The 20,228-nt window shown below is 48.9% G+C and overlaps 1 protein-coding gene across 2 annotated transcripts in view; it reads left to right on the top strand.

Moving 5' to 3' along the window:
* The window catches only part of RPAP1 (RNA polymerase II associated protein 1), a 210,377-nt gene that overhangs the window by 76,394 nt on the left and 113,755 nt on the right, over positions 1 to 20,228 (top strand). For both annotated transcript variants that reach the window (XM_063947921.1, XM_063947922.1), the window contains exon 7: positions 8,342 to 8,521. In XM_063947921.1, the coding sequence (XP_063803991.1) occupies positions 8,342 to 8,521 (180 nt within the window). The remainder of the gene's footprint in view (positions 1 to 8,341; positions 8,522 to 20,228) is intronic.

The raw sequence follows: 20,228 nt of genomic DNA on the forward strand, positions 1-20,228 counted from the left end.
AGATGCACAGAGGGATATTTGCACTCTGGCATCAAGATAAGTGCGTTGTCCATATCTGTCAGAAGATGTTATGGACACGACAGTGGTCAGGTGATGCAGATCCCATACGGCACATGAAAGTATGGTCGTATAAAGGAGAGGAGGTACTTGGGGTCGGTCCATCGGACCTGGGGGCCACGGCAACAGCTGGGAAATCCAACCTTTTTACCCCAAGTCACATTTCAGCAGAAAAAGACACTGTCTTTTCAGCCTCAATCTTTCCGTTCCCATAGGGGCATGCGGGCAAAAGGCCAGTCATATCTGCCCAGACATAGAGGAAAGGGAAGTAGACTGCAGAAGGCAGCCCCTTTCCAGGAACAGAAGCCCTCCACCGAGTCTGCCAAGTCCTCAGCAGGACGCTGGGGCCGTGCAAGCTGACTCAGGTGAGGTGGGGGGTCGTCTCAAGAGTCTCAGCGTGCAGTGGGATCACTCGCAAGTTGACCCCTAGATCGTACAAAGTATTATCCCAGGGGTACAGTTTGGAGATTCGAGACATTTTTTCCTCGCAGGTTCCTGAAGTCTGCTTTACCAAAGGCTCCCTCCGACAGGGAGGCAGTATTGGGAAAAAATTCACAAGCTGTATTTCCAGCAGGTGATAATCAAAGTACCACTCCTACAATCAAGGAAAAGGGTATTAGTCTTCCACACTATATTGTGGTACTGAAGCCAGACGGCTTGGTGAGACATATTCTAAATCTGAAATCTTTGAACACTTACATACAAAGGTTCAAATCAAGATGGAGTCACTCAGAACAGTGATAGCGAACCGGAAAAAAGGGGACTATATGGTGTCCCTGGACATCAAGGATTACCTACATGTCCAAATTTGCCCTTCTCAACAAGGGTACCTATGGTTCGTGGTACAGAACTGTCAATATCAGTTTCTGACGCTGCCGTTGAATTATCCACGGCACCCCGGGCCTTTACCAAGGTAATGGCCGAAAAGATGACTCTCTTCAAAAGAAAAGGGCATCTTAATTATCCCTTACTTGGACGATATCCTGAAAAGGGAAAGGTCCAGAGAACAGTTGGAGGTCGGAATAGCACTATCTAAAGTAGTTCTAAGACAGCACGAGTGGATTCTAAATATTCCAAAAATCGCAGCGTTTTTCCGACGATACGTCTGCTGTTCCTAGGAATGATTCTGGGCATAGTCCAGAAAAAGGTGTTTCTCCTGGAGGAGAAAGCCAGGGAGTTATCCGAACTAGTCAGAAACCTCCTAAAACCAGGCCAAGTATCAGTGCATCAATGCACAGGAGTCCTGGGAAAAATGGTGGCTTCTTACGAAGCAATTCCATTCGGCAGATCTCACGCAAAAAAAAAAAATTTTCAGGGGGATTTGCTGGACGAATGGTCCGGATCGCATCTTCAGATGCATCAGCAGATAATCCTGTCTCCAAGGACAAGGGTGTCTCTTCTGTGGGGGCTGCAGAGTGCTCATCTTCTAGAGGACAGCACATTCAGCATTCAGGACTGTGTTCTGGTGACCACGGATGCCAGCCTGAGAGGCTGGGAAGCAGTCACACAGGGAAGAAATTTCCAAGGAGTGTGATCAAGTCTGGAGACTTTTTCTCCACATGAATATACTGGAGCTAAGAGCAATTTACAATGCTCTGAGCCTAGGAAGACCTCTGCTTCAAAGTCAGTCGGTGCTGATCTGGTCGGACATCATCATGGCAGTCGCCCACGTAAACAGACGGGGCGGCACAAGAAGCAGGAGGGCAATGACAGCAAGAACTTCTCGCTGAGCGAAAAATCATGTGATAACACTGTCAGCAGTGTTCATTCCGGGAGTGGAAAACTGAATTTCCTCAGCAGGAATGAATTCCACTCGGAAATGTGGGAACTTCATCTGGAAGTTTCCACATGATTGTAAACCGTTGGGAAAGACCAAAGGTGGTCATAAGATGGCGTCTCACCTGAAGCGCCAGGTCAAGAGACCCTCAGGCAATAGCTGGGTCGCTCTGGTAACACCGTGGGTGTACCAGTCGGGTATGTGTTCCCTCCTCTGCCTCTCATACCCAGGGTATTGAGAATTATAGGAAGGAGAGGAGTAAGAATTATACTCGTGGCTCCGGTTTGGCCAAGAAGGACTTGGTAACCGGAACTTCAAGAGATAAGAAGGGTCTTGATTCAGCAAGAATCATGTCTGTTCCAAGACTTACCGCAGCTGCGTTGACGCAGGGGCGGGTGAACGCCGGATCCTAAGGGAAAAAGGCATTCCGGAAGAGGTCATCCCTACCCTGGTCAGAGCCAGGAAGGAGGTGACCGCACAACATTATCACAGTTTAGGTGAAAATATGTTCCATGGTGTGAGGCCAGGAAGGCTCCACGGAAGAATTTCAACTAGGTTAATTCCTATATTTCCTGCAAACAGGAGTGTCTATGGGCCTCAAATTGGGGTCCATTAAGGTTCAAATTTCGGCCTGTCGATTTTCTTCCAGAAAGAATTGGCTTCAGTTCCTGAAGTCCAGAAGTTTGTTAAGGGAGTACTGCATATACAACCCCTTTTGATGTCTCCAGTGGCACTGGGGGATCTCAACGTAGTTTTGGGGATTCCAAAAATCACATTGGTTTAAACCACTCAAATCTGTGGATTTGATATATCTCACATGGAAAGTGACCATGATGTTGGCCCTGGCCTCGGCCAGGCGAGTGTCAAAATTGGCGGCTTTGTCTCACAAAGCCATATCTGATTGTCCATTCGGACAGAGCAAAGCTGCGGACTCGTCCCCAGTTTATCCCTAAGGTGGTGTCAGCGTTGCACCTGAACCAGCTTATTGTGGTACCTGCGGCTACTAGGGACTTGGAGGACTCCAAGTTGCTGGATGTTGTCAGGGCCCTGAAAATATAGTTTTCCAGGTCGGCTGGAGTCAGGAAATCTGACTTGCTGTTTTATCCTGTAGGCACCCAACAAGCTGGGTGCCCCTGCTTTTAAGCAGACTATTGCTCGTTGGATTTGTAGTACAATTCAGCTTGCACATTCTGTGGCAGGCTTGCCACAGCCAAAAATATGTAAATGCCCATTCCACAAGGAAGGTGGGCTCATCTTGGGCGGCTGCCCGAGGGGTCTCGGCTTTACAACTTTGCCGAGCGGCTACGTGGTCGGGGGAGAACACGTTTGTAAAATCCTACAAATTTGATACCCTGGCTAAGGAGGACCTGGAGTTCTCTCATTCGGTGCTGCAGAGTCATCCGCACTCTCCCGCCCGTTTGGGAGCTTTGGTATAATCCCCATGGTCCTTTCAGGAACCCCAGCATCCACTAGGACGATAGAGAAAATAAGAATTTACTTACCGATAATTCTATTTCTCGGAGTCCGTAGTGGATGCTGGGCGCCCATCCCAAGTGCGGATTATCTGCAATACTTGTACATAGTTATTGTTAACTAAATCGGGTTATTGTTGTAGTGAGCCATCTTTCAGAGGCTCCTCTGTTTTCATACTGTTAACTGGGTTCAGATCACAGGTTGTACAGTGTGATTGGTGTGGCTGGTATGAGTCTTACCCGGGATTCAAAATCCTTCCTTATTATGTACGCTCGTCCGGGCACAGTATCCTAACTGAGGCTTGGAGGAGGGTCATAGGGGGAGGAGCCAGTGCACACCACCTGATCCTAAAGCTTAACTTTTGTGCCCTGTCTCCTGCGGAGCCGCTATTCCCCATGGTCCTTTCAGGAACCCCAGCATCCACTACGGACTCCGAGAAATAGAATTATCGGTAAGTAAATTCTTATTATTTAAGTGGTCTATGGACCAGGCTGTCATTTACCATGCCTTTCCTATCACTAGTTTGCAACGTTCAAACTGTGAACGCATTAGACATTTAATGCAAATAGATTTGCTAAGAGGGCAGGTGGCTTCACTATAACTTTAAATCTGTTGGTAGATTTGCAGTGCGAGGAGGATCCAAAGTTTACATGTAATCTGCTTATCAGTCTTTATAACAGGTTGGGTATGGGATCCTGGCATCACGACTGCCATAATCTCGACACTTGTACGTAACCAAATTTTCCCTAACCCTCCCTTCCTGCAGCCTAACCCGTACCTCCCCCTCTCGCTGCCTAACCCTAACTTCCCTTCTCGCAGCCTAACCCTAACCTCCCCTCTCGCAGCCTATCCCTAACCTTCCCCCAATGCCTAACCCTAACCTCCCCTCTCGCAGCCTAACCTCCCCTCTCGCAGCCTATCCCTAACCTTCCCCCTAATGCCTAACCCTAACCTCCCTTCTCGCAGCCTATCCCTAACCTTACCCCTAATGCCTAACCCTAACCTCCCTTCTCGCAGCCTAACCCTAACCTTACCCCTAATGCCTAACCCTAACCTCCCTTCCCGCAGCCTATCCCTAACCTTACCCCTAATGCCTAACCCTAACCTCCCCTCTCGCAGCCTAACCCTAACCTTCCCCCTAATGCCTAACCCTAACCTCCCCTCTCGCAGCCTATCCCTAACCTTCCCCCTAATGCCTAACCCTAACCTCCCTTCTCGCAGCCTATCCCTAACCTTACCCCTAATGCCTAACCCTAACCTCCCCTCTCGCAGCCTATCCCTAACCTTCCCCCTAATGCCTAACCCTAACCTCCCTTCTCGCAGCCTATCCCTAACCTTACCCCTAATGCCTAACCCTAACCTCCCTTCTCGCAGCCTATCCCTAACCTTACCCCTAATGCCTAACCCTAACCTCCCCTCTCGCAGCCTATCCCTAACCTTACCCCTAATGCCTAACCCTAACCTCCCTTCTCGCAGCCTATCCCTAACCTTACCCCTAATGCCTAACCCTAATCTCCCCTCTCGCAGCCTATCCCAAACCTTCCCCCTAATGCCTAACCCTAACCTCCCCTCTCGCAGCCTATCCCTAACCTTCCCCCTAATGCCTAACCCTAACCTCCCTTCTCGCAGCCTATCCCTAATCTTACCCCTAATGCCTAACCCTAATCTCCCCTCTCGCAGCCTATCCCAAACCTTCCCCCTAATGCCTAACCCTAACCTCCCCTCTCGCAGCCTATCCCTAACCTTCCCCCTAATGCCTAACCCTAACCTCCCCTCTCGCAGCCTATCCCTAACCTTCCCCCTAATGCCTAACCCTAACCTCCCCTCTCGCAGCCTATCCCAAACCTTCCCCCTAATGCCTAACCCTAACCTCCCTTCTCGCAGCCTATCCCTAACCTTCCCCCTAATGCCTAACCCTAACCTCCCCTCTCGCAGCCTATCCCTAACCTTCCCCCTAATGCCTAACCCTAACCTCCCCTCTCGCAGCCTATCCCAAACCTTCCCCCTAATGCCTAACCCTAACCTCCCTTCTCGCAGCCTATCCCTAACCTTCCCCCTAATGCCTAACCCTAACCTCCCCTCTCGCAGCCTATCCCTAACCTTCCCCCTAATGCCTAACCCTAACCTCCCTTCTCGCAGCCTATCCCTAACCTTACCCCTAATGCCTAACCCTAACCTCCCCTCTCGCAGCCTATCCCTAACCTTCCCCCTAATGCCTAACCCTAACCTCCCTTCTCGCAGCCTATCCCTAACCTTACCCCTAATGCCTAACCCTAACCTCCCTTCCCGCAGCCTATCCCTAACCTTACCCCTAATGCCTAACCCTAACTTCCCCTCTCGCAGCCTAACCCTAACCTTCCCCCTAATGCCTAACCCAAACCTCCCCTCTCGCAGCCTATCCCTAACCTTCCCCCTAATGCCTAACCCTAACCTCCCTTCTCGCAGCCTATCCCTAACCTTACCCCTAATGCCTAACCCTAACCTCCCCTCTCGCAGCCTATCCCTAACCTTCCCCCTAATGCCTAACCCTAACCTCCCTTCTCGCAGCCTATCCCTAACCTTACCCCTAATGCCTAACCCTAACCTCCCTTCTCGCAGCCTATCCCTAACCTTACCCCTAATGCCTAACCCTAACCTACCCTCTCGCAGCCTATGCCTAACCTTACCCCTAATGCCTAACCTTAACCTCCCTTCCCGCAGCCTATCCCTAACCTTCCCCCTAATGCCTAACCTTAATCTCCCCTCTCGCAGCCTATCCCAAACCTTCCCCCTAATGCCTAACCCTAACCTCCCCTCTCGCAGCCTATTCCTAACCTTCCCCCTAATGCCTAACCCTAACCTCCCTTCTCGCAGCCTATCCCTAACCTTCCCCCTAATGCCTAACCCTAACCTCCCCTCTCGCAGCCTATCCCTAACCTTCCCCCTAATGCCTAACCCTAACCTCCCTTCTCGCAGCCTATCCCTAACCTTACCCCTAATGCCTAACCCTAACCTCCCCTCTCGCAGCCTATCCCTAACCTTCCCCCTAATGCCTAACCCTAACCTCCCTTCTCGCAGCCTATCCCTAACCTTACCCCTAATGCCTAACCCTAACCTCCCTTCCCGCAGCCTATCCCTAACCTTACCCCTAATGCCTAACCCTAACCTCCCCTCTCGCAGCCTAACCCTAACCTTCCCCCTAATGCCTAACCCTAACCTCCCCTCTCGCAGCCTATCCCTAACCTTCCCCCTAATGCCTAACCCTAACCTCCCTTCTCGCAGCCTATCCCTAACCTTACCCCTAATGCCTAACCCTAACCTTCCCTCTCGCAGCCTATCCCTAACCTTCCCCCTAATGCCTAACCCTAACCTCCCTTCTCGCAGCCTATCCCTAACCTTACCCCTAATGCCTAACCCTAACCTCCCTTCTCGCAGCCTATCCCTAACCTTACTCCTAATGCCTAACCCTAACCTCCCCTCTCGCAGCCTATCCCTAACCTTACCCCTAATGCCTAACCCTAACCTCCCTTCTCGCAGCCTATCCCTAACCTTACCCCTAATGCCTAACCCTAATCTCCCCTCTCGCAGCCTATCCCAAACCTTCCCCCTAATGCCTAACCCTAACCTCCCCTCTCGCAGCCTATCCCTAACCTTACCCCTAATGCCTAACCCTAACCTCCCTTCTCGCAGCCTATCCCTAACCTTACCCCTAATGCCTAACCCTAATCTCCCCTCTCACAGCCTAACCCTAACCTTCCCCCTAGTGCCTAACCCTAACCTCCCTTCCCGCAGCCTAACCCTAACCTCCCCCTCTCACAGCCTTACCCTAAGCTTCCCCCTAGTGCCTAACCCTAACCTCCCCTCTTGCAGCCTAACCCTAACCTCCCCTCTCGCAGCCGAACCCTAACCTTCCCCCTAGTGCCTAACCCTAACCTCCTTGCCGAAGCCTAACCCTAACCTTCCCCCTAGTGCCTAACCCTAACCTCCCTTCTCGCAGCCTAACCCTAACCTCCCCTCTTGCAGCCAAACCCTAACCTTCCCCCTAGTGCCTAACCCTAACCTCCCTTCCCGCAGCCTAACCCTAACCTCCCCCTCTCACAGCCTAACCCTAACCTCCCCTCTTGCAGCCTAACCCTAACCTCCCCTCTCGCAGCCGAACCCTAACCTTCCCCCTAGTGCCTAACCCTAACCTCCTTGCCGAAACCTAACCCTAACCTTCCCCCTAATGCCTAACCCTAACCTCCCTTCTCGCAGCCTAACCCTAACCTCCCCTCTTGCAGCCAAACCCTAACCTTCCCCCTAGTGCCTAACCCTAACCTCCCTTCCCACAGCCTAACCCTAACCTTCCCCCTAGTGCCTAACCCTAACCTCCCTTCCCGCAGCCTAACCCTAACCTCCCCCTCTCACAGCCTAACCCTAACCTTCCCCCTAGTGCCTAACCCTAACCTCCCTTCCCGCAGCCTAACCCTAACCTCCCCCTCTCACAGCCTAACCCTAACCTTCCCCCTAGTGCCTAACCCTAACCTCCCCTCTTGCAGCCTAACCCTAACCTCCCCTCTCGCAGCCGAACCCTAACCTTCCCCCTAGTGCCTAACCCTAACCTCTTTGCCGAAGCCTAACCTTCCCCCTAGTGCCTAACCTTAATCTCTTTGCCGAAGCCTAACCTTCCCCCTAGTGCCTAACCTTAATCTCCTTGCTGAATCCTAACCCTAACCCTCCACGGCATACTTACGTTTGGGATTCCGGTGTCAGGATTTTGATAGGTGTCGGAAATCCGGCGCCGGTTTTCTGACAGCCAGCATCCTGTCCGTTGGGATGCGAATACATTCCCTTATAACACTAGATCTAATAGTGTCTTTGTGTAGAGGAGAGCCTCATTTACTCCTAACAGACTCCTAAAGTAATAGATTAAAAAAAAATATTTTTTTAGAGAATCATCACAAAATATGCTTTGTATTTCCTAGATTTTGGCTGCAAAGCTATTGGTTAGATAAATATATGAGGGTTCAGGATTTTGATTACTATGATTTCCATGTTTTCCTTTCCTCACTTAAGATCCCAAATTGGTCGCCTTCTTGAGATCAAAAAGAGAGAACCAGACAAAACCGTATTCCGGCACTAAAAGTCCAGCGGGAGAACCCCAGACGGTCAGCCTGGAAAGACCTCATTCTCCAACAGAGACAAATACATCCAGGCAGTCTCCAAGCACTGAAGAAAATCAAAGTGCACTATCAGGTAATCAATCACCCGATGACAGGACCTCTGCAAAGCAGATCAATATCACTAAATACCGGAGATGAGTTCAGTATAGGACGCCTCATTCTCCGCTTTATTCACATCTCAGAATTATTACGGAATCCATATTACGCTCATAAAAAGTGAGTGCACAATATCAATGCCCAACCTCAATAACAGATAGCAGTCAGTGACAGAGCATCCGAGTTTTATTGCTAAGACATTACAGAGTTATTGCTAAGACATTACTAAGTCATCACAGATTGTACAGTGTATGCATTAGCAAACTTCACCACTTGTGTCGTTTTGATGGGAAATGTCACTTTTTGTAATGGATTTGTTCATAAGAGCTCCACGGTAAGAGCCTAGTAATTAAAAACAAGTAACTTTGCACCTGGACTCACCATAGTGCACTGCAAAGGGGGCAAATACATGTATTTACTATGAATGCTCAATAAGTATAAATAAAATGTACTGTAATTATGGCCAAGGGAGAAATACAATAACAGTGGAATTAAGCACCACCCAAAGGTGAAAGGGCAATTTCTCCGGCAGGGCCCACAGGTTATCCACAGGATAACAATGGGAAATGATGAAGCGACAGCGGATTTGCACCAATCGGTCAAAGCTTTTCCGGCCTCCCAGCATGCAACGGGCCCGTCCATATATCCCCGCCTCCTTGCTCAGGCAAATCAGTTTTTTGTTTGGTGCGGCAGGAGCCGGACCATGGTCAGAGGGCTGCTGGTTTTTAGCAGCCCTAAGTTTTCTTATTTTATTTTTATAGTCTTACTATTTTTTCTTGAGTGATCTTTCTAAACAGCGTCTTATACGAACCTAAGAAAGAGTCGCTTTAACAACTCTCCGCTGGGTCGCGATAACGCTTACCCACGAGTACAGTGCTGTTTCGGCAGGAGTCTGTGTTAGATATACTAGCAGGTCCAGCAGACGTTACCAGGCTGTGGTCGGAGCACGGGGAGAAGGTAAGGCGTTTGTTTCGCTTAGTAGGGGAATACAGACACAGCCGTACTGTTTTGGGAGGATACTACCAAACAGTCGCTGGTGCGGCTGCCACCCCGGGAGCATCATTGCTAGGCTTAGGGATCATAGGCGCCAGGAATAGTATGAGGCCGCGATCCCTAGGGTTGATGTCAGTAGTGGGGAGTCAGACGCTCTCCATGACCAGTTTCCTCCTAGTCTCCCTCCATGAACTGTTTCCCGCTTCCATCTCAGACGCTGTACACGAAGGGGACCCAGTCGCAGCATAGGCGGCTATGTGACTGGTGCATCTGTGTTCACTATAGGTTCATGGAGCAGCAGTGTACATTGGTAGCCTCTGGATCCACTCAGCGTTCGCTAACGTACTGATCGGTCCTGGAAGCGAGGTGAGTCTCCCTGTATCCCACTCTACTGAGTACGGGTAATACAGCACTAATTCTCTATCTACCCTTTTGAGTACGAATAGTTAGTTAAGTGCCTATTGCATATGAGTCTGTATACATTTACTGTTGTTTCTTTTGCAATGCGTCTGAATACATTAGATGCAGTAATATGTTCTCCTACATACTTAAAATGTAGTTGTAGTTGATGATGTGCTCATATTGCTTATTATACTAATATATAACATGTGACTGACTGCTAGTGTGATTGCTGACTTTACTATATTTTTGTCAGTTTTGTTTATTTCGATCCTCAATGCTGGTGCATGGGTAGGGTCGGATTGTATGTCACTTTAAGAAGCTTAAAGTGATTACAGTCACAAATTGTAGTACACTGTGGAAGTGTTTATTATTTATCATGTCTAAGAGCGGCAAAGGTGAGGAAGGTACACTCACAGCAACACCAACACTCATATCATGTTTGTCTTGCAAAGCTGTGTTATCCTCTCAGGATCTGGTTCAGGATGGTTTGTGTGCAAATTGTTTTAGCTTTCACCAGGGGTAATTGAAAAAATTCAAGGCAGATTCAGGTGCAGATGGATCCACCTTGGGCTATGTTTACACAGACTTTATCCAGTATAGCTGAATGGATAATTCCTCCAACTCCTGTACCAGGAATAGGTTACACTATTAACCCTTACATGCAGCTCCCCACCTATGGTGTATCACTTCCAGCAGCAGCCTCTCATAAGAAACAAGCTGATAAGCCAGTGGTAAGTAAATCTTCACCCTCACAGGCTACACATGATTCACATGAGGATTCATCGGAAGATGAAAGCTCAATTAATTCTACTTCAGCATACGAAGAGGAGGAGGAGGAAGGCCTCAGCTCAGTGGATATAGCTGAGTTAATTGAAGCTATGAAAGCCATTCTATCCTTAGAGGATTCAGCAGAGCCTGTGTTAAAAACCAAGGCACCTGTGTTTAAACGTCCCAAAACAGTTAAGACTGAGTTTCCATGGTCAGATCAGACGGAAATCATGGAAGAGGCTTGGGCTACGCCCAATAAGAAGTTTAGAATTCCTAAGAAATGGAATTCAAATTATTATCCTCTTCCAGCTGGGGATTGTTTAAAAAGAGAGGTGGCTCCTAAAGTAGATTTGCATGTAATTCGATTAGTGCGAAAATCTACATTACCTTTGCCTTCAACATCATGAATAGGAGAGTGGATGGTTTTCTAAAAACCATTTTTTCCCTGTCTGGGGCAGTCATAAGGCCAGCCCTGGCTACAGCTTGGATGGCAAAGGTAGTGGCTGCCTGGGCTGATGCATTGGAGGGGGATTTTTCAATAACTTCTAGAGAACAAAAATCCCATATAGCATATATAAATCAGGCTTCAATGTTCTTGGAAGAAGCAGCATTTGATATGGGTACTATTACCTCCAGGGCATCAGCTACAACAATAGCTGCTTGCAGAGCAGTTTGGCTACATACGTGGAAAGCTGTTTCAGAATCTAAGAAGGTTTTGGAATCTTAGCCCTTTTCTGGAGATATTCTTTTTGGTAAAGAATTGACAGATATTCTGGAGTCAGAAGCAGACTCCAAGAAGGTCAAATTTTCTTCCACATACAATTTCAAACCTAAGGTTCCGGCTTTTCGGTCTCAAGGAAAAGCTAAAGGAAAAAGTGATGGCAAGCAGCCCCAATACAACAAGTTTGGTAAGACTAAAAAGCACTGGGCTACCAGAGGACTGGTTGGGAAAACCGATGATAAGCCATCAGCCTGATGGTGTGGGCCTCCACCTGGGGTATCCCAGGGTGGGGGGCCGGCTTCTTCAGTTTGCACAGATCTGGCAGCAGTCTACAACAGATGCCTAGGTGCAGGAAGCGGTATCTCTAGGTTATGCTTTTGCCTTCAAGAAACACCCTCCTCTAAGGTTTTTTTGTTTCAGCCCATCTCGGGTAGAGACGAAGGCCAGGGCTTGGTTAGAGGCAGTCCAGAAATTGCTTCAGTTAGGAGTAGTCATTCCAGTTCCTCCGGCACAACGAGGACAGGGTTTTTACTTCAACCTGTTTTCAGTTCAGAAACCAAATGGGTAATTTCGGCCCATTCTCAATCTCAAAGTACTGTACAAATACATTTGGGTACCTCGGTTTCACATGGAGACGTTGCGTTCCATCATTTTGGCCATGGAGCCAGGGGATTATATGGTATCCCTGGATATACAGGATGCTTATCTATATGTTCCTATAGGACTGTCCCATCAGTGCTATCTCAGGTTCGCCATCCTCCAACAGCATTTTCAGTTCCAGGCCCTTCCTTTTGGGTAAGCCACAGCCCCCAGAGTATTTACCAAGATTTTGGTGGTAATGGCAGCTTATCTCCGCCAGCAGGGGATAAGAATTTTCCCATATCTCGACGATCTTTTAATCCTGGCACAGACGCAGGAATTGCTCTTATGTCATCTGCAACAGACAATAACGTGTCTGCAGAACCACGGGTGGATCATAAATTGGGCCAAAACGTCTCTGGTTCCGTCACAGCGGATGACTCACTTGGGGTCTGTACTGGATTCAAGGCTTCAGAGAGTAATTTTACCTCTGAACAAGATATCCAAGGTTCAGTCAAGGATTCAGGACTTGTTACACAGTCAAAAGGTATCCATTCACGCAGCAATGCGCGTGATGTGTTTGATGGTGTCAACATTCGACATGGTGGAGTATGCACAATTCCACTCGAGGCCTCTGCAGCATCTGATTCTTGCCAAATGGAATGGGTTGCATTAGACGATAAAAACACAGACTATGGTTCTTACTTTAGAAGTAAGAAGGTTATTAGCCTGGTGGCTACAGACATCTCATCTGGACAAGGGGAGATTCTTTTGGATATCAGATTGGGAAATTCTGATGACAGATGCCAGTCTCCAGGGCCTGGGGTGCAGTGTCAGGAAGGTTGTGTTTTCAGGGGCAATGGACCAAGGAAGAAAGTTGGCTGCCAATAAATATATTGGAACTTCGGGCCATATACATGGCACTGATTCAGGCAAAGGACATTCTTCGTGGAAAACCAGTCCAGATCCGCTCGGACAATGCGACGGCAGTAGCGTACCTCAACCATCAGGGAGGAACTCGCAGCCGAAAAGCGATGAAGGAGGTAAGTCACATACTAAAGTGGGCAGAACTTCATCATCCAGCCTTGTCCGCAGTGTTCATTCCGGGAGTTTTAAACTGGGAAGCGGACTTTCTCAGTCGACACGCCATTCAGGCAAGCAAATGGGCTCTACACCCGGAGGTCTTCCAGACTCTAGTAGACAAATGGGGGTTGCCATAGATAGATCTCATGGCGTCCCGTCTGAACAACAAAGTGCTCGCATACGGGTCAAGAGCAAAGGATCCCAGAGCGATCTTTGTGGATGCCTTGTCGGTGAGATGGTACTTTCATCTGGATTATGTGTTTCCTCCAATCACCCTATTACCCAGTGTGGTGAGAAAGATAATGCAAGGAAAAGGTACCGTGATACTAATAGCTTTGGCTTGGCCCAGAAGGCATTGGTACACAGATCTGCAGAGGATGTCGATAGATGTTCCACTTCTGCTCCCTCAATGTCCAGATCTACTGATGCAGGGTCCTTGTTACCACAGACATCTGGATCGACTGTCTTTGACGGCGTGGCTCTTGAAACCTAAGTAAAGAGGATTCTCACAACAGGTAATTCAAACTATGATCAGAGCAAAAAAACCTTTCTCAGCTCACAATTATCACCAAATTGTCACGATCCGGGTATCTGGACGCCATTTCTTACCCATCAGATGCCTCCTAAGGCTGGCTTAGCGCTCCAGGACCGGATCCCATCTGTTATCCTAATGTTCACATTCCTGCATCCTCTCCTGTCTCTCTGAGACGCTGTCACAGTAACGCCTTATTACATCTGGCATGGCGTCTCCCGCGGCCTCCGCCGCCGTCCCTGAGCTTCTGCATGCAGAGTGTCAGAGTGGCGATTACGTCAGCCGCGGCCTCCGCTGTGTCCGCGTGGTTGGATGTGCACTTGTCAGCCTGGCGTCTCCTGTCTCCAGTGGCCGGCGCCGCCATTACTGTTTTCATTACCACATGGATTACAAACCAAACTTCCCTCCAAGTGTCTGCATGGGCGCAGCCATCTTGGATTCTGTCAGCTGATCATTTCCTCCAATCTGTTGTCAGTATTGTTAATCTGCATAATTGCCTAGCCAATCCCTTCCTTGCTGCAGGTATAAATACACTGTGCCTGAGCAAGGAAGGCGTCAGTGCTTTGGTTGTCAAACCTAGTTCCTGTTTGTCTCTCTCCTGTGATTGTCTTCCAGGTTCCAGCTCCTGTCTCAAGACTTCCACCATAGAGACCCGCACCAGCATTCCACCTGCGGTGTAGCCTGACTCTCCAATCCATTGTGGATTCATCTGTTTCCAGCTACAACATTACCTGCTTCCAGCTCAGCTTCCAGCAGAGTACAGCTTCCCTTAAAGGGCCGGTGTCCTTTCTACACTTTACCACTCTCCACCGGTATTATTATTTCTCCGCTCTCAAGTTCTACATTTCAGTTCATATTTCATCGCTCCCAAGTTCATTTATTATTTAACTGGTTCCAGCCAGTATCCACTCCGTGCTAACAACAGTCTGGTTCCAGCCAGTATCCACAGCAGCTGTTTTACCTTCAGCAACCCAGCTTTTCCTGGAACACCAGCTGGCACAATCCTGGGTTATCTCCATTGCTACAGTCGGGCCTGGTAAGGACTTTCCATCTAGAAGATCATAAGAACTATCTCACACTACCAGTGCCCTGTGGCTCCTGCCATCCTGTAGTACCCAGGAACTGTATTTATTATTTGCTGACTTTTACGTTTTCTTTTACTGCTGCTGTGTTGCGGAGTTGTCATAATAAACATCATTGACTTTTATCCAAGTTGTCGTGGTCACGCCTTCGGGCAGTTATTATTCATGTTACTTACATGTCCAGGTGTCTGATACAACCTCCCAGGTTCCGGTACATCTCAGCCCCTACAACTGAGGCTGCCTCCCGTCAGCTCAGGCCCTCAGTTGTGACAGTAAGCACTGACCTAATGAATCCAGCCGGAGACCAGGATCAAGCGGCCAGGCCGATGCAAGAACTGGCAGCCCGACTAGAACATCAGGAGGCTGCACAGGGCCACATCATCCGCTGTCTCCAGGATCTCTCTACTCGGCTGGATGGGATTCAGACAACTCTCCGTGGATCAGGCGCATCTGGTGCGTCAACCACAGTGACTCCAGCTATAACCCCACCCACCTTACCCATTTCTGCTCCACGTCTTCATCTTCCAACGCCAGCAAAATTTGACGGATCTCCAAGATTCTGCAGGGGATTTCTCAACCAGTGTGAGATTCAGTTTGAGCTACAACCTGGCAATTTTCCCAGTGACCGTACAAAAATTGCCTACATCATCTCTCTTCTCAGTGGCTCCGCCCTTGACTGGGCATCACCGTTATGGGAGAGGTCCGACACCCTGCTATCTTCTTACACTGCATTCGTGTCAACATTCAGGCGCATCTTCGACGAGCCAGGCCGGGTAACCTCAGCTTCATCCGAGATTCTCCGTTTACGCCAGGGGTCACGTACTGTAGGACAATATCTGATACAGTTCCAGATCCTGGCATCCGAACTGGCATGGAACGACGAGGCCCTGTATGCTGCATTCTGGCATGGCTTATCTGAGCTTATTAAAGATGAGTTAGCTACCAGAGACTTACCTTCTAAGTTAGATGAGCTAATCTCACTCTGCACGAAAGTTGATTTACGTTTCAGAGAGAGAGCAACTGAGCGTGGAAGATCATCTGCTCCAAAATCTTCTGCTCCTCCTCCTCGTCAACTGTCACCATCTAAAGATGAGCCCATGCAAATTGGCCGTTCCCGTTTAACTCCTGCTGAGCGCCGAAGACGTCTCTCTGAGTCTCTTTGTCTTTACTGTGCAGCTCCGTCTCACACCATCAATGCCTGTCCCGAACGTCCGGGAAAACTCCAAACCCTAGCTCGCCCAGGAGAGGGCCGGCTAGGAGTAATGATCTCCTCTCCATCTCCTCATGATTGTAATCTCCCAGTCTCGCTTCAAGTTGCTCAACGTTATCGGAACGTCATTGCTCTCCTTGATTCCGGAGCAGCTGGGAACTTTATTACTGAAGCCTATGTTAAACGGTGGTCCCTACCCACCGAGAGACTTCCTTCCTCCTTTTCCCTAACTGCCGTGGATGGCAGTAAAATTTTTGATACTGTTATTGCTCTAAGGACTCTACCAGTTCGTCTGAGAGTGGGAGTTCTTCATTCCGAACTTATTTCACTTTTAGTGATTCCAAGAGCCACACATCCTGTGGTCCTGGGCCTTCCATGGCTCCGTCTTCACAATCCTACAATTGATTGGACGACTACGCAAATCCTGGCATGGGGTTCCTCCTGTGCAGAGACATGTTTGTTTAAAGTATTGCCTGTCTGTTCTTCCTCCCCCAGGTCGTCTGATGTTCCACCTCCTCCATATCAAGATTTCACGGATGTGTTCAGTAAAGCTTCTGCTGATATCCTTCCTCCTCATAGAGAATGGGACTGCCCGATTGATCTCGTTCCAGGGAAGGTTCCACCTCGAGGCCGAACTTATCCGTTGTCTCTGCCTGAGACGCATTCTATGGAGGAATACATTAAAGAGAACCTAGCAAAGGGGTTCATTCGACCTTCTTCTTCCCCAGCCGGCGCAGGCTTCTTTTTTGTAAAAAAGAAAGATGGTGGTCTGCGGCCGTGCATCGACTACAGAGGTTTGAACGACATTACCATCAAGAACCGTTATCCTTTACCCCTGATTACTGAGCTCTTTGACAGAGTTAGCAGAGCTACCATCTTTACAAAGCTGGACTTGCGAGGTGCATACAATCTCATCCGGATCCGTGAGGGTGACGAGTGGAAGACCGCCTTTAACACCCGTGACGGACATTATGAGTACCTCGTCATGCCCTTCGGATTGAGCAATGCTCCAGCTGTCTTCCAGCATTTTGTCAATGAGATTTTCAGAGACATTCTATACCGTCATGTCGTGGTCTATCTAGACGATATCCTCATTTTTGCCAACGATTTAGAGGAACATCGTTTTTGGGTTAAAGAGGTTCTGTCCCGTCTCCGTGTCAATCATCTCTATTGCAAATTAGAAAAATGCGTCTTTGAAGTCAAGTCCATTCCGTTTCTATGGTACATTGTGTCCGGTTCCGGACTAGAGATGGATCCTGAGAAACTACAAGCAATTCAGAATTGGCCGGTACCCTTAACCCTCAAAGGGGTCCAGAGGTTCTTAGGGTTCGCCAATTATTACCGAAAGTTTATACGAGACTTTTCCACCATTGTGGCGCCTATTACTGCTTTCACCAAGAAGGGTGCTAACCCGTCCAAGTGGTCTGAAGAAGCCATGCAAGCTTTTCATCTTTTAAAACAGAGGTTCATCTCTGCGCCTGTCCTGAAACAGCCTGACATCGACTCTCCTTTCATCCTAGAGGTGGATGCCTCCTCCGTTGGAGTAGGAGCGGTGTTATCTCAGAGGGCTAAAGATGGCCATTTACATCCTTGCAGTTTCTTCTCCCGGAAGTTCTCCCCAGCTGAGCGCAACTATGCCATTGGCGACCAGGAGTTGCTAGCCATCAAGCTCGCTCTAGAAGAGTGGAGGTATCTGTTGGAGGGAGCTTCTCATTTAATCACCATACTTACAGACCACAAGAACCTTTTATACCTGAAGGGCGCACAATGTCTCAACCCTCATCAGGCCAGATGGGCACTTTTCTTTTCCAGGTTCGACTTTAAACTCCAGTTCTGTCCGGGCTCTCAGAATCGCAAGGCCGATGCCCTTTCCCGCTCATGGGAGCAAGAAAATGAGTCAGAGTCTTCAGACAAGCATCCTATTATAAATCCGTTGGCATTCTCCACGGTAGGGATGGACTCTACGCCCCCATCAGGGAAAAGTTTTGTGAAGCCGATGCTAAGGAAGAAGCTCATGCATTGGGCCCATGCTTCCCGTTTTGCCGGACATACAGGTATCCAAAAAACCCTGGAGTTTATCTCTAGGTCCTATTGGTGGCCAACTCTGAAAAAGGACGTCTTGGAGTTTATTGCATCTTGCCCAAAGTGTGCCCAACATAAAGTATCCCGCCAGTCGCCTGCGGGGCAACTGGTTCCACTATCCGTTCCCCGTCGACCATGGACCCACTTGTCGATGGATTTCATTACAGACTTACCCATGTGCAACAAGTTCAATACCATCTGGGTGGTAGTTGACCGGTTCACCAAGATGGCACACTTCATTCCTCTCACCGGTCTTCCGTCAGCTTCCAAGTTGGCTCAAGTATTCATACAAGAGATCTTCCGACTCCACGGTCTTCCTGAAGAAATTATCTCAGATCGAGGAGTTCAATTCACAGCCAAATTCTGGCGAAGTTTATGTCAAGTCCTCCAAGTCAAGCTAAAGTTTTCCACGGCTTACCATCCTCAGACCAATGGTCAAACCGAGAGGGTGAATCAGGACTTGGAGGCCTTCCTCCGCATCTATGTGTCCTCCTCTCAAGATGACTGGGTTCAATTACTTCCCTGGGCAGAGTTCTGTCATAACAACCAGTATCATTCTTCATCTGCTTCAACACCATTCTTCACTAACTTTGGATTCCACCCTAAAGTTCCTGAGTTCCAACCGCTTCCAGCAACTTCTGTTCCCGCAGTGGATATCACCTTGCATCAGTTTGCCAATATCTGGAAGAGCGTACGATCAGCTCTGCTCAAGGCATCGTTCAGGTACAAGAAGTTTGCGGATAAGAAGCGTCGAGCAGTTCCTGCTCTCAAGGTGGGTGATCGGGTATGGTTATCCACGAAGAATTTGAGGTTAAGAGTTCCCAGTATGAAGTTTGCACCTCGCTATATCGGTCCTTTCAAGATTGAACAAGTCATCAATCCTGTTGCTTACAGACTCCAGTTGCCTCCCTTCTTAAAAATACCCAGGACATTCCATGTTTCCCTGTTGAAACCGCTGATCTTGAATCGGTTTCATTCCTCACTTCCTCCAACTCCGAAAGTCCAAACTCAACGAGGCGTTGAGTATGAAGTGGCCAAGATCCTGGACTCACGTCACCGTTACGGTCAACTACAATATCTTATTGACTGGAAGGGTTATGGTCCTGAGGAACGTTCATGGACCAATGCTTCTGATGTCCATGCTCCTGCCTTGGTACGGAGATTCCATTCCAAGTTTCCTCAAAAGCCAAAGAAGTGTCCTGGGGCCACTCCTAAAGGGGGGGTGCTGTCACGATCCGGGTATCTGGACGCCATTTCTTACCCATCAGATGCCTCCTAAGGCTGGCTCAGCGCTCCAGGACCGGATCCCATCTGTTATCCTAATGTTCACATTCCTGCATCCTCTCCTGTCTCTCTGAGACGCTGTCACAGTAACGCCTTATTACATCTGGCATGGCGTCTCCCGCGGCCTCCGCCGCCGTCCCTGAGCTTCTGCATGCAGAGTGTCAGAGTGGCGATTACGTCAGCCGCGGCCTCCGCTGTGTCCGCGTGGTTGGATGTGCACTTGTCAGCCTGGCGTCTCCTGTCTCCAGTGGCCGGCGCCGCCATTAATGTTTTCATTACCACATGGATTACAAACCAAACTTCCCTCCAAGTGTCTGCATGGGCGCAGCCATCTTGGATTCTGTCAGCTGATCATTTCCTCCAATCTGTTGTCAGTATTGTTAATCTGCATAATTGCCTAGCCAATCCCTTCCTTGCTGCAGGTATAAATACACTGTGCCTGAGCAAGGAAGGCGTCAGTGCTTTGGTTGTCAAACCTAGTTCCTGTTTGTCTCTCTCCTGTGATTGTCTTCCAGGTTCCAGCTCCTGTCTCAAGACTTCCACCATAGAGACCCGCACCAGCATTCCACCTGCGGTGTAGCCTGACTCTCCAATCCATTGTGGATTCATCTGTTTCCAGCTACAACATTACCTGCTTCCAGCTCAGCTTCCAGCAGAGTACAGCTTCCCTTAAAGGGCCGGTGTCCTTTCTACACTTTACCACTCTCCACCGGTATTATTATTTCTCCGCTCTCAAGTTCTACATTTCAGTTCATATTTCATCGCTCCCAAGTTCATTTATTATTTAACTGGTTCCAGCCAGTATCCACTCCGTGCTAACAACAGTCTGGTTCCAGCCAGTATCCACAGCAGCTGTTTTACCTTCAGCAACCCAGCTTTTCCTGGAACACCAGCTGGCACAATCCTGGGTTATCTCCATTGCTACAGTCGGGCCTGGTAAGGACTTTC

This window comes from Pseudophryne corroboree, chromosome 12 (assembly GCF_028390025.1).
Source record: "Pseudophryne corroboree isolate aPseCor3 chromosome 12, aPseCor3.hap2, whole genome shotgun sequence".
NCBI classification, from domain to species: domain Eukaryota; kingdom Metazoa; phylum Chordata; class Amphibia; order Anura; family Myobatrachidae; genus Pseudophryne; species Pseudophryne corroboree.